Genomic DNA, 12,808 nt, shown 5'->3' with positions numbered 1-12,808 from the left:
ATGTTGCAATGTAAAGAAAAAAAGTAATAATTTATGTAAAAAAAAGCAGTGACTTGCTTTTACTTTTTACTGAACATTTTAGTAGTTCTCTTTCATTTTTAATTCTGCTGGACCCTGCTGCATTATAGACCTCATTCACATTCTGTTTTCTGTAAGCGCAAGCTGCAAGGCTTCTACCCTGGTCTGCTGTCCTGTCATCTGAGAGATGCTGCTTTCTTCTGTTCTCCTCCTTCTCTTTCCCTCAAACCTCCCTCTTTCTCTCACCCATCTGCTTTTTGAAGTAGCAGTTGCTGACACACCTGGAGCAAAGCAGGTTAGCCTTCACCACTCTCCAGGAGTGGGACAGAGAGACAGATAGACTTTGAGAGTGGCAGAGAGTGTCCATACGGCAGGAGGAGGCAGGAATAATAGATGAGAGAGAGAAGGATAGTTGCTTTCTAGTTGTTGAATGTGTGTTGCTCCTTTGGCTTTTTTAGGACAACTTTGCTCTTTGTAACCTGCAGGCAGGAGGAGTTTTGTGTATTGCCTGTTAGTGTAGAGATGCAAGTTTGAATTTTTTTTTTTTTTTTTTTTTTTCAGAAAGTATGCTTTCAATTGATCAGTGAAGTGACAGTAAAGACATTCATGTTCCTGATTTCTTGAAGTTTGCATTCATCAAGGAATCTAGGAAGCACACATCGTTTTCAGTTTTTATATTTTACAATATTATGTTTTAACTTTTTCATTAAATCAATGCATACTTGTTGAACCTAATAGACTACTCGCAATAGGGCTGCACAATATATCGTTTCAGCATCAATATCACAATGTGTATCAGCAATAATCACATCACCGGATTTACAATGTTGAGTATGGATTAAAGTTGACCAGGTGCCACAAAACACTAAGATTAACCAAAATAAAGGGAAGGTTTATCATTTGCATGGGATTTTAAGGCCTGTGACGGAGCATGTCAATAGAGTTTAAAACATTTGGGCACAAGAAATTATGACTTTTGAAGGCATAACAAAGATTTGTTGCATTTAATTATTTATACAATGAAGATGACTGTGTTGATTTACATTTACAAAAAAATCAAAAAATATGTTTCTTAGAATAATTTTTTGTATTGTTTCATGTCCAAATATCTGCATTTCAAACCTAAAACAAAATTATTTTGCTTACCACACTGGCAGATTATTAGGCTTGTTTTGGGGAAAGTCTAATTTAATTTTGACTCGTTGTTTCTTAAAGTGCAAAAAAAAAAAAAAAAAGTATATTTTTTAGATATTTTGAAAAGAGACAAGGAAACCCAAAATATTTTCAATTGTGATAGCCAGGGTGCAAATTATACATTGACAATCGAGGGGTCAAGATTTTTGTTTATGTTTGGTAAATACCTATTTTATACCTAATTTATATATTTAATTCAATTACATTTAATTTGTTATTCAAACTTGTTATTAGGCTGTGTTTTCAGTGTTTAATGGGATATTGAGTGGTTTTAAATGACATTTGTAAAATTAAATAAACGGGGACAGGTTTGCTTTCTTGCACCTATTAAAAGATAACTATGACAGACCTCACAATTTTTATTTTACTGTTTAACTTCCATGTGCGAGCCAGTGTAGAATAAAACACAAACTATGCATTTAGTTTTACTAACACCTACAAACACCTTTTTTAAAGAATCATGTTTTGTGAGCACTTACACTGTCTGTCGGTGCTCTAGATTTGCCAGTTTTAAATTGATGAATTTATATTTTTGTTGCAAGCATATAATTTTAATATTAATAATATTTAAGAGACAGATCAGAGCAAACTACTTCTTAACTATTAAAGGATAGACCCAAGGGGGAACATTAGACCCCCAATCCCCCTGAAATTCACATTCTGGTGATTAAACTTCCTAGAAAAAAGTCAGCAGTGTAAATGCAGAAATGTATGTTTGTCTATGTACAGTGCTCAGCGTAATCAAGTACAGCCCATTTTGAAATTGAATATTTTTCTCAGTAAATTCAGGCAATGTATTTTAGTGCATTTAAGCAAAACAGATTTATTAAACAAATATATTTATTAAAAGTTAGATTTTAGTCACCAAACATATTTAGAAATTGAAAAATACTACGATTAAATTTAAGCAAAATCTCGCTAAAAAAAACAGCCTACAAAATATTAATAAAATTTAGCATTTTTTTCCCTCTTTTTTTAATTGTTTGTATTTAATATTTCTCTATAACATTTACATTTGGGTGTACTAGTTTTTAGACCGTTATCGTAAGTTATTTTGTTAGATATGCTTCAGATTTGGCTTTAGTACTGACTAACCTAATGTATATGCACAAATATAATATTGTATAGCTTCCTGTTAAAAATATGAATTGAGGGTGTATCATCATCACATGCTTACAGTGGAAAGGTAGTGCTGTGCTTAGCCAAAGGATGTTTGCTGTTCAGAAGTGCATTAGCTTGATTGCGTGATGCCGCATGCAGCTTTGGTGACCTCAAATGCCACCTCTGCTCTGTCACGGCAGGGTTGTTCTGCTTTTCTGCCTTTGTGTTTTTGTAGCTGAGATTGAAATAGATTGGATTTGATCTTCTCTGTCCTTTTTACACAGTTGAATGAAGAATTTCAAGAGGATGTGATGGCTCAATCATACTCTCCTTCTTCCCTTTTTCTCAGGTCCAGATAACAGTTCAGACACAGAGAGTGCGCCTTCTCCTACTCAAACTGATCCCTCCAAACCCTCAGAATCACTAACTCATACCATTTCAGCAGTGGATGGTGGATCAGACCAGGACGTCACTGCAGCCAAAGGCCCGGTGGCAGATGCCAAAGGCCAGGAGTCTCCATACGATGAGCTGAAGGTTAAAATTGAGAAGAGTCCAGAAGGAGGAGCTGGAGATGTGCTTCCTCAGGATGATCGAGCACGCTCAGCTTATGAAATGCAGATCCATCCAAAGAGCGAGCCGCAAGATGTGGAGATGACTTCTCCGAGCACTGATAGGGCACAGGTGCAGGTCAAGACGGAGCCAGAGGTCAAGGACAAGGAGGAGAGACAGGGGGAGCAGCAGCACTCCGACAATGACTCCAGCGCCACCTGCAGTGCCGACGAAGATGTGGAGGCTGAACCTGACCGACAGAGGTGAGAAACTAAGGGTCAGATTATATTATGTTAGGGGATGTAACCATTCACCTGGTTTTACGTTTTAATACAATTTACAATAATAATCTCATGATACGATTTAGTCATGATTTTTTAACAAAATTATTTGAAACTTTACCTTATTTTAAGGTGAAAAGTCCTTACATTTTTTTTTTCTTAAATGCTGTACATTTTTTGCTAAAAATATATTTTCTGCCATAACTAAGTTGCTATTCTAATCTTAATTATTTTAAAACAGATCTTTCTAAAAATGTTTGAGTTAAAAATGTTTTTGTGCTTTGTCTCGTGCACTTCACCGCTGTTATTTTACTCTGCTTCCCCAACCTCTTAATTGACCCTGATGTTCAAGTAAAGCATGTTTGCGCCTGTGAATACAGCGTCCCGTCTGTTCAAAACAGAGTATCATGGATCATGATTCGTTCAGTGTTTCTACTAGTTTGAATCATCACATATTTGAATAATTTTTCAACTTGCTCACGGTGAATCGTTACATCTCTAATTATGTTATGAGTTTTTTTATCCTAGGGCTGTTTTTTTCAATTGTGAATGGTTTCATAAGGTTCCCCTGTAGCTGCAGGTTAATTTGTATAAATGTTGTGCAGTATCTCCAGCTGCAGTGTTCCGCTGCATGAATCATTAGTTTTATTCATTAATATCGGAAGCAGTGGTTCTTAACTGGTTTAAAAACTTAATCCCATGGTCAATATGTCAAGAAATAAAAAAAACTGTTGTATTTGTGTAACTTTTATTTGTCATGTAGAAGGAATATGACTATCATAATTTTCATGTCTGACACAATATTTTGCACAGCAGTATTTATTTGTTTTTTTACCTAGAAATTCAAGTCATAGCCTACATTAATGCTTTGTAACATCGTATCAGATTTCACATACACTACCAGTCAATACTTTGGAAACTGTAGGATTTGTTAAGGTTTCCATGTACATCAATTTCATTTGACCGAATGTCAATAGTTTTTACACGCATATTTTAAAGTTCAAGTTGTGCGTCACAAAAGCACCATGACCATACAGCTCTCTCAAAATGCTTACATATATACATATATATTTAAAAACCAATGTATATATAAAATTCCTATCAGTGAAATCAACTGAACTCAATGAAATATTAAATGCTATGGCAGTTGCTTTGGACAAACGTGTCTGCCAAAAAGTTTAATTATTATTATAAAATTTTGGTGTAATTCAGTAAATTGTTTGCCAGACAAATAAAAATCTGTGTCATTGGTACAGCTGGGAAAACTAATTCTCCTTTTCCATTGTCAATCAATCTCCTTAATGCCGTTTCTCCTCTACAGTACAGAATGCGTTCAGCACGCCAAATTGACATTAATCTTTGATCAATATGAAGTGCTATACTGTATTTTGGTTGTACGTAAGTTTTCAACCCCAACAAACCTCATAATGTAGACAAAACGTTTCATCAAAGGCACCCACCGTAGCACCCAAATGGCCGAGGAAGATGATAACCATCGACTTCTGGACATGCTAAAGGAATAAAGAGGGTTACGCAAGTGTTTAAACAAGAGAAAAGTGTTAATGTCTGTCTGAGAAAATTGTGTTGTGAGGAGTTTCACAGCCTTAACATCTATAATAATTGTGAGAAAGAAAGCAAACTACTTCGCCGATTTCAACTATTGTGGGTTATTTTTAGAACGTAACTCCCAAGATTAACGAAGGACCACTGTAATGCACTTTAAACAAAACAAAAAAAAAACGTTTTTGTGCATTTCTAATTTCTTTGTTGTTGCATATGTTCCAAAACCCATTTAGTATTTAAACATTTAGTAGAATATCAGTAGCTAATGCACTTTGTTTTTTTTGTTCTTCCCTTGGTAGAATGTACTCTCTGGAGAAGCCATCACTGCTTGGTCCTTCAGGCTCAGTGGTCGTGTCCTCAGCCAAACTCCTCAACATGCAGCAAATACAGCAGCGGGCCGCAACCATCCCTCCTATGGTCAGTCCCCATAGCCTCTACCCCCACTTAGCATTCAGATATGCCCCTCTGGACAGAGACAGGGTCCAGCCACCCCGTCATGTGAGTCCCACCTCCATCTCCACCTCTGCAGATCACGCTCTGTGATTCGCTTCTGCAGCCTTCAGCAAACAAATCAGCAAATGCCAATTGATTTTCCACACTGAAATCATGACGAGTGAATATATGTTGGGCTGATAAGTTGTGCTGTTTGGAGGTCTGTCTGTTGTGGTGATTTTGGTGTGGATGTGAAATGGATTTAATATGACTGAGGCCCTGATTGGCCGTTCACAATGCTTGCCTTAAGAGAAATTAGCATCTTGTTGCAAATCAACACCTACTAATGGGGTTAATTGGTTAAGTTGTGCACTTTTAAATGATTTGTTAAAGTGTGTCATTATATTTTTTATATCAATAGGTGTGGCATGTAATCGTTATTTGAATCCTCTCTGTTACTGAATGGTTTGTTTAGGTTTCAGCTCCATTTGGTCACAGTGGAGTACCTGGTGGTCCCATGAGCGGGTTTGCTATGTTCCAGCACCAAATCAAAGCTGTGCATGAGTCTGTGCAGGAGGACAAACAGAGAATAGACCAGAACGAGTCTGACCGCAGAACGCGCGTCACAACGCACAGCCCCACTGTACTAGACAGAGAAGGTGAGTCTCACGAAGAAAAACATTGCTCAAAAACACTGGAGAAAAAAAACAAGACCCCACAAATCCAGCAGAAAGCTTACCTTCTGATAATTTAACCTTGTGCTTTGGTCAGTTTTGGCCGCTCCAGTGATCCATAGTTTCCTAAAGATGCCATAAACTACATTGATTTACTAAGTTAAGTTGTTCTTTTATATCTACATAGTGCATATATGGCTTAGGTAAGTTCAAAAAATCTCCAAAATAGTTTTATTTGCTCATTTATTATGCCATAAAAAACCCCTTGAGTCGTGAATTAAGGTTGGGCGATGTCGACCAATTTGGCATCGTACGATGTCTAATGTAAAACATCACGATGGATGGTGGCACCATCATCATAGGCAGAGGTGAATTAATTATTTATGAATAATTTATTAATTCATAACGAATTAATTATTTATAGCCTACCGTTTCAACTGCCTGACCCTCATGGTCTTTGTTTTACCCATAAACAAATCATAAATAAATAAAGATAATTTGCACACAAATTACCACCTGTCACGTTTTAGATCGGTCGGTAAAAAAGCTGCACTACCAACAGTATTTGAGGTTTTCACTTAAATTATTAAGTACAAGTGTGAAAGTGAATGACTAAAGCAGTGTATTGATGCTGTGACACGTTGCCTGATAGATTCAAAGAGTCGTTAGATAGAGACAAGATTAATTAAATATCACGTTTGACAACTATAGTGAGAAGCGATCCAGCGGTACATCCTTGATAAACTGGCCAACGTGCACTGCTCTTTGGAGCTCAGATGAGCGCATGACTGACTGACTGACTGACTGTATGTTTGTGTGTGTGTGTGTGTGTGTGTGTGTGTGTGTGTGTGTGTGTGTGTGTGTGTGTGGGGTCAAATGATGTGTGTTTTCAGTGGATGGAGGGCTGTTCAGAAATTCTAGGTTAAACACGGTGTGAATGTGGATAATTTTCGTTATAAAATGACATTTTAATACTAAGACATATTAATGTAAATGGGGACCTAAGTGTGTATTTTTCGTGAGTGTGTTTGCAAGGGGTGCGGGGTGGAGGATCAGCGATGCGGGCTCAGCATCGTGCTGTGTATTGGCCATCGGCTGGATGATGGCATCGTCTATCGGCCTAGCCCTATCATGAATATTAATGAGGTCTCCTCTGACACTGCCTGCTCTCTCTCTCTCTCTCTCTCTCTCTCTCTCTCTCTCTCTCTCTCTCTCTCTCTCTCTCTCTCTCTCTCCCCCTCCCTCTCTCCCTCTCTTACATTATTAATACAAGTATTAAAAGTTGATAAATCAATTATGAGAAAATGAATTGCTTTAAAAGGTATTAAAAAGTCTTAATTGCGTTTTTATGAGGTCTTAAGTTTTGGTTATGCGTTGTCCAAAGTGTTTGATTCAAAAATATATTTATATATATTTAAATTGATTTATTTTCCTTCCAATATTAGCAATGGTGTACTCGATTTGTGCGATTGGTACGGGCCGGGGCACGTCTGGCCAAACTTTGTCTGGGTGATGTAAAGTTATTTTTCGACAAACATAGGAAGGTGATGTGACGATCTCCACATGTAGCGAAACCATAAAACGAAATAGACGGCAAATGTAAAATGAAAGGTTTCATACACTTGGTTGGAGAAAGACGAATTTAAACAGTGGCTGAAGCCTGTCACTAAAAAATAACCGTGTAATTTATTCTTTCAATCTTTGTTTCCTCCGAGCTTATCTGAGTTCTGTTGCATGGTTGTGCTCTATTGATTTATTTAACTACAACTGTTTATTAAGTTAAAGGTTTTATACTGATTAGAACTTGAGGTGGCAATGAGGTCTTAAAATATTCTGAGAAGGTCTTTAAAAAGTCTTAAAGTTTTTAAAATTACCTTAAGGATTCCAGCATAAACCCTGTAAATGCAAACTTTATATATTCTTTGTTATATTTTAACTAAAGTGAGAGGTATTCCCTTTCGTTAAAAAATGGCCGAAAATGTGTTATGCTTGTGCATGGCTTGCTGCTTTTTTGTTTTTGCTTTTTGTATTGCTCACTTTGAAGTCACTTTGGATAAAAGCATCTGGTAAATGAAGGAATATAATTGTCAATGCTTGTCAAAACAGGCCCGTTCCTGAAAAGAGCATAAAATGCTCTTCATTTTAATTGCTCTGATGTCTCATTAAACATGTCTAAAAAATTCTAAAACGCGTCTGAGATCAGCTAGAAAACAACTGGCCAGGAGAGCTGTCTCTGAGGGGTAGAGCGCAATGAACAATACAGAAATGAGGTTAGCAAATCACCCCTGAGACAAACAGACAATAACACACAAGCAGATGGACCGCTGCAAAACAAATAGAAAGTGATGCGCCTGTAGTGGCTCTGTTTTGTCCTCCCATGCACTCTCGCTCGCTTTTTACATGCCAAAAAGTTTGAGCAAAGACATTGACGACAAAGAGAGAAAGAGACATTTTTCTATTTTTCCTCCTCCCCTCCTTTATAATGGCTCTCCAAAAGAGATATTTGAAGGGTGTTGAGTACGCCGGGAGAGAGACAGTGGACTTTGCTCTTCTCAGCTAAGAAGCACAGTGCTGTTTTTGATAGAGCCAGACAGAAGCAGCCAACCAAAAGGAACATTCGGTCACTCTCTGGAAGTGATATCCATTTGAAACAGCAAGTTTTGCTCAACCTCTTCCTCACGGACCAGCAGACTGTAGCTCTAAAAAGCTGCTGTGACATTTTGCTTGCCAAAACATTTACAGTGATAGCACTGAATTAACCTTTCTATATCTATACATGTGAATATTACTTAAAGTATGGTTTAAATGAGATGTTTTCATGTCCAATAGCTTCCCTTATAAAGTGCACTTGTTGTTTGGTGTTTTTCTTTGCGTCTCTTCTTGGTGTGTATGATAGTTTTTTCCCTCTGTGTCCTGCCTCAGGTAAACCGTTCGCTTATATGCCATATGACCTGAAACTGATGGAGCAGGAAGCTCTTGGTGGAGCAGGCAGACCGGGCTCTCCATACAGACTTTCTCCTCGGGAGCCTAGCAAAGCCTCACCCCAACCTGATGGCAGTAATTCTGCACGCTACAGTGTTCCTCCAGGTAAGATTCTCCACAGTTTTTTTTCACCTCCTTTCAGTCAGATAAAGGCATCAAAATGAACACTGACAGTCATGCACAAATACTACAGGCAACATGAGCATCAGTGACAAAATGTCTCAGTATGATTGCTTGAGTGACCATATTTTTGCTTATATGATTGCTTGAGTGACATAAATATTTATGACCATATTTTATATTGTATTATAGTTCAAAACCTTGTCTATAGCTATGTTTCCATCCACCTATTTTTGTGCATTTTGGATATGCGCATAAAAATCAGTTGATGGAAACATCAAGATGCGCATCAACAGAAAATTAGCAAAAAAAATCTTTGCGCGTAACAGAGTAGGATTAACTTTTTATTTAGTAAGAAAATATGCGCAAAAACTACAATGGAAGCACTTTTACTCAACAAATTCCAGCAGCGCATTAAAAAAGGTCATGTGATTTTATTATAAGAGATTAAAAAAAAAAGAAAAACAATGTGTGTGAATGGAAGAACCAGCAGGCTGAGCACACTGTGAAACATCTGAATTGTAGTTTTGGTTTTTCTAAAACGCCTTAATCATTTCAGTATTAGTGGTTTTATATTGTTAATGACATCCAAAATCAAGAACGTCTGTGCACTGCATCTCACATCCTTGAACAATACGCATTCATTGCGTGTTGGTGTTGTCTTCTGAGGTGTAAAAAGATTCACACAGCTTCTCTTAGTGCCGCAAATTCCCTTTTTTCTGTTAGTATTTTGACGCCAGTTAATCAGGAAGTGACAATTTTGATCTCTGTGACTGTGACTCATTGGATGGAAACGCTGCTTTATTCGCACGTCTTTTATGCGATATTCCAGTTTTGCACATAAATTTAACTCGCATTTTTGAATGGAAACATTAATGACTACAGGGTTTTCTGTCACACCAAAGCTGCACTTCTGTTTTATTTTAGCCATTCTTAACTGTTGTTTAATCCTTTGGCAATGCTGAACTTTCAGCAGACATCACTCAGCAGTCTTCAATCTTGCAAAAAAATATTTGAAAAGGAAACATCTCTCTGACAATATAGCAGTTTAATTTGTTTACTGTATAAAAGTATTGATGTACTTGATACATTGATCAGAGTCTTAATATACAAATTTTTAATACTACTATTATATTATATTATGTTATATTGTATTATATTATATTATATTATATTATATTATATTTACCCATTGTCACTGGAAAGATGTAGATATTTTTACTTAAAAACAACTTTAACCTGCTGTACTTTTGCTTTGGTTTGTGTATTGCCTGTTCTTAGGTTTTGAGCTCTTTTACAGTCTGTTGTCTCTCATTAGAATTAGTTGAAGTTTTTTTGGAAGACACTTTTGATAAAATTTTTGGCTAAATGAATTGGTGTTAGGGATGCATGATATATCGCAGGCCATATTGTCATCGGCCAATAAATGCTATTTTTAATGTTATCGTTATCAGTCCGATATCAAAATTAGGCTGATATCTTTAAGCCAATAGTCATTTTACAGAATTGCCTGCCTCTCGTTTTGTTCTTTAATCTACTATTTTTATGCAACAGTCAAGTTACAAGGTAATTTTATACGCAATTAAAAGGAAATAATCTATTTTTGTAAAATCAGAAATATGGGTCTATTTAATCACCTTGCATTTTTTAAATTATCGTTCTTTTTTGCAGAGTGTGCTATTCTAAGATCTGATCAAACTTTTATGAAGTTTTTCAAATAAAATCAGTTGTTCACAGTATAATATATTTATCTGCTTATGAACCGGTTATCAACCTCCAAATCTAAAGAGTTATAGATATTGCCCCAAAAATCCATATCGTTGCATTCCTAATTGGTTAAATTATCATGAACTATGGCAAATGCTGGACATGACCAGTAAGAATTTTTTATGGTTAAATTTGCAAGTAAAAGAAAAATACATTTGACTATTTTGATCTTTTTCTCGATTAATGCTGAAAACTTTGGTGTTAGATCATTTAATACATTATAATATTTCTGTCATACGTACTGTGCTGTGTGGTTGTTGTTCTTGTTTTACATCATTGTTTTGTAGCTGCATACAGATGGGTACATGAGTCGTGATGGGTTACTTGGTGCCCTTGTCGCTGATGAAGAGGCTCCTGCTTGTTTCAGAGGAACTCGCTTTATTTGTAGATTTGTAGCTTTTATTAGTCAGGTCAGCGAGTTTTTTTTCCTGTAGGAAACCTTGAAGCTTTCACGAGGCACTGCACATGTGACTGATTCTCTTATCAGCCTTATCAGCCCTTTTACAACCTGGAAACCGTTCTCATGGAGACAGACAGACACGTATAGAGACTGCTCCATCATGGAGAGAGGAAACAAAACAAATACAGCGTGTGTTAAGTAAACTGAAGGGTGTGTTAGCACTGCATCACAGGTTCGTAAGGATGTTTTTGTAAAATTATTAGGTTTGATGAAGAAATCTGACTTTAGACTTGGGTCCACAGTGACCTCTGCTTGAGGAGCTATATTGAGTTGAAGGATTGCTGTTTTGCTATTGGCGTTATTGATCAAAACTTTCTCTCAGTGTCCCACATACATGCTACATCAATAAGATGATGACTGCTGATGATGCAACTGGGATTGGGGCATTACTTTACATGGCGGTTCAAGACAAACAATATCACACATACAAACTGCAGCACTTTGGTATAAAGTCTTCAAGAATATCAAATATTTATCTTAGTTAGCATTATAATTATTGTAACTACTGTATTTTGTATTGTTTTTATTGTTTGTTTTTTATGGAATTGTCCAAGGACAGGACAGTTTACTATTACTACTACTACAAAATATCTTGAACAACACGAGTAAGGATAATAAAATAATAATTAGAATTAATGGTTGTTTACTATGCAATTTTATATATAATTTATATTCAGATTAAATAATGCAATATACAAAAAAAAATTGTTCACAATGTAGTTTTAAAAATTGTAAAAGTTTGGGGTATGGATGTTTTTGTTGTTGAGCTTGAAAACCGTCTTATGTTCTTTAATAAGACATAAGAACAACAACATTATAAAATGCTCTTACAATTATTTTATAATGTATATTTACAAAGGCTTTTTATTCATATGATGGTCAGTAATCACTCTAACATGATAATATTTTAATATTTTCTTATTAAATTTATTCTCATTAAATATATCGAAAATCTTAAATTTTCGATATATATTTTATAATTAACAAATTAATTTACTGCAAGTTGGCTGATTTTAGTTTCTTTCTGACAGCATTTACTGACTTATAACTTTTGAACAATACCTTTTCTTTCCTAAATTCTTCAGTTTTGATAGTGGTAATGAAATGTCACCAATATTCACTAAAACCTTGAACAAACATGACAGAAGCATAAGTGGAAGGAATATTTCCTCCTCTTTTTCTACATTCCTCAGTAAATCATAAAGCTATTTATTTTTGAGTGTTTTTTTTTTATACTCTCTCTGATAGAAGCTCAAAATGACTTCTTGAACCGTGCACGAACTATAAAAGACACGGGCAGAAATCTGAACTGTTAGTCCCAAGTCGTTTTTATGTGTGCATATGATTCATCTTGAAACGCACTCTGGCAACAGATAAGCTATTACAGCATGAGCACATCACATCCTGCACTACAGAACCACAGAGAACACCTGATCTCATCTCTGCTTAACAGACTCATGCTTTTTACACCGCATGAGACAGGAGTTCACGACTCAATATTTCAAAAGAGGTGAGTGAGAGCCCGGGCTATCTGGGAAGTTAGAAAGGGGAAGAAGTGCTTTTAGGTGAAGGGAGACTTCATTCCCATCCACGCTAAGAGCTGCAGATTTCACTCAAGGCTGTGTTTCTTTGTCAGCCTTTATTTAGGGTTTAGTTTGAGGCACTCT

At 36.2% G+C, this 12,808-nt stretch overlaps 2 protein-coding genes across 54 annotated transcripts in view; both read left to right on the top strand.

Moving 5' to 3' along the window:
- epg5 (ectopic P-granules autophagy protein 5 homolog (C. elegans)) overlaps positions 1-12,808 on the top strand; it is a 1,176,376-nt gene that overhangs the window by 427,799 nt on the left and 735,769 nt on the right. The window lies entirely within an intron of this gene.
- Positions 1-12,808, top strand: part of ncor1 (nuclear receptor corepressor 1) — a 114,785-nt gene that overhangs the window by 73,573 nt on the left and 28,404 nt on the right. For 27 of the 50 annotated variants that reach the window (NM_200276.3, XM_087251445.1, XM_087251435.1 and 24 more), the window contains 4 exons: positions 2,663-3,125; positions 5,006-5,123; positions 5,614-5,797; positions 8,735-8,899. In NM_200276.3, coding sequence (NP_956570.3) covers positions 2,663-3,125; positions 5,006-5,123; positions 5,614-5,797; positions 8,735-8,899 — 930 coding nt within the window. Of the gene's footprint in view, positions 1-2,662; positions 3,126-5,005; positions 5,205-5,613; positions 5,798-8,734; positions 8,900-12,808 lie in introns of all 50 variants that reach the window. The other 23 variants (NM_001442985.1, NM_001442984.1, NM_001442983.1 and 20 more) reach the window with 1 other exon arrangement.

Source organism: Danio rerio, chromosome 5 (genome assembly GCF_052040795.2).
Source record: "Danio rerio strain M-AB ecotype USA chromosome 5, GRCz13ab, whole genome shotgun sequence".
NCBI classification, from domain to species: domain Eukaryota; kingdom Metazoa; phylum Chordata; class Actinopteri; order Cypriniformes; family Danionidae; genus Danio; species Danio rerio.
This window is presented reverse-complemented; position numbering and strand designations above follow the sequence as displayed.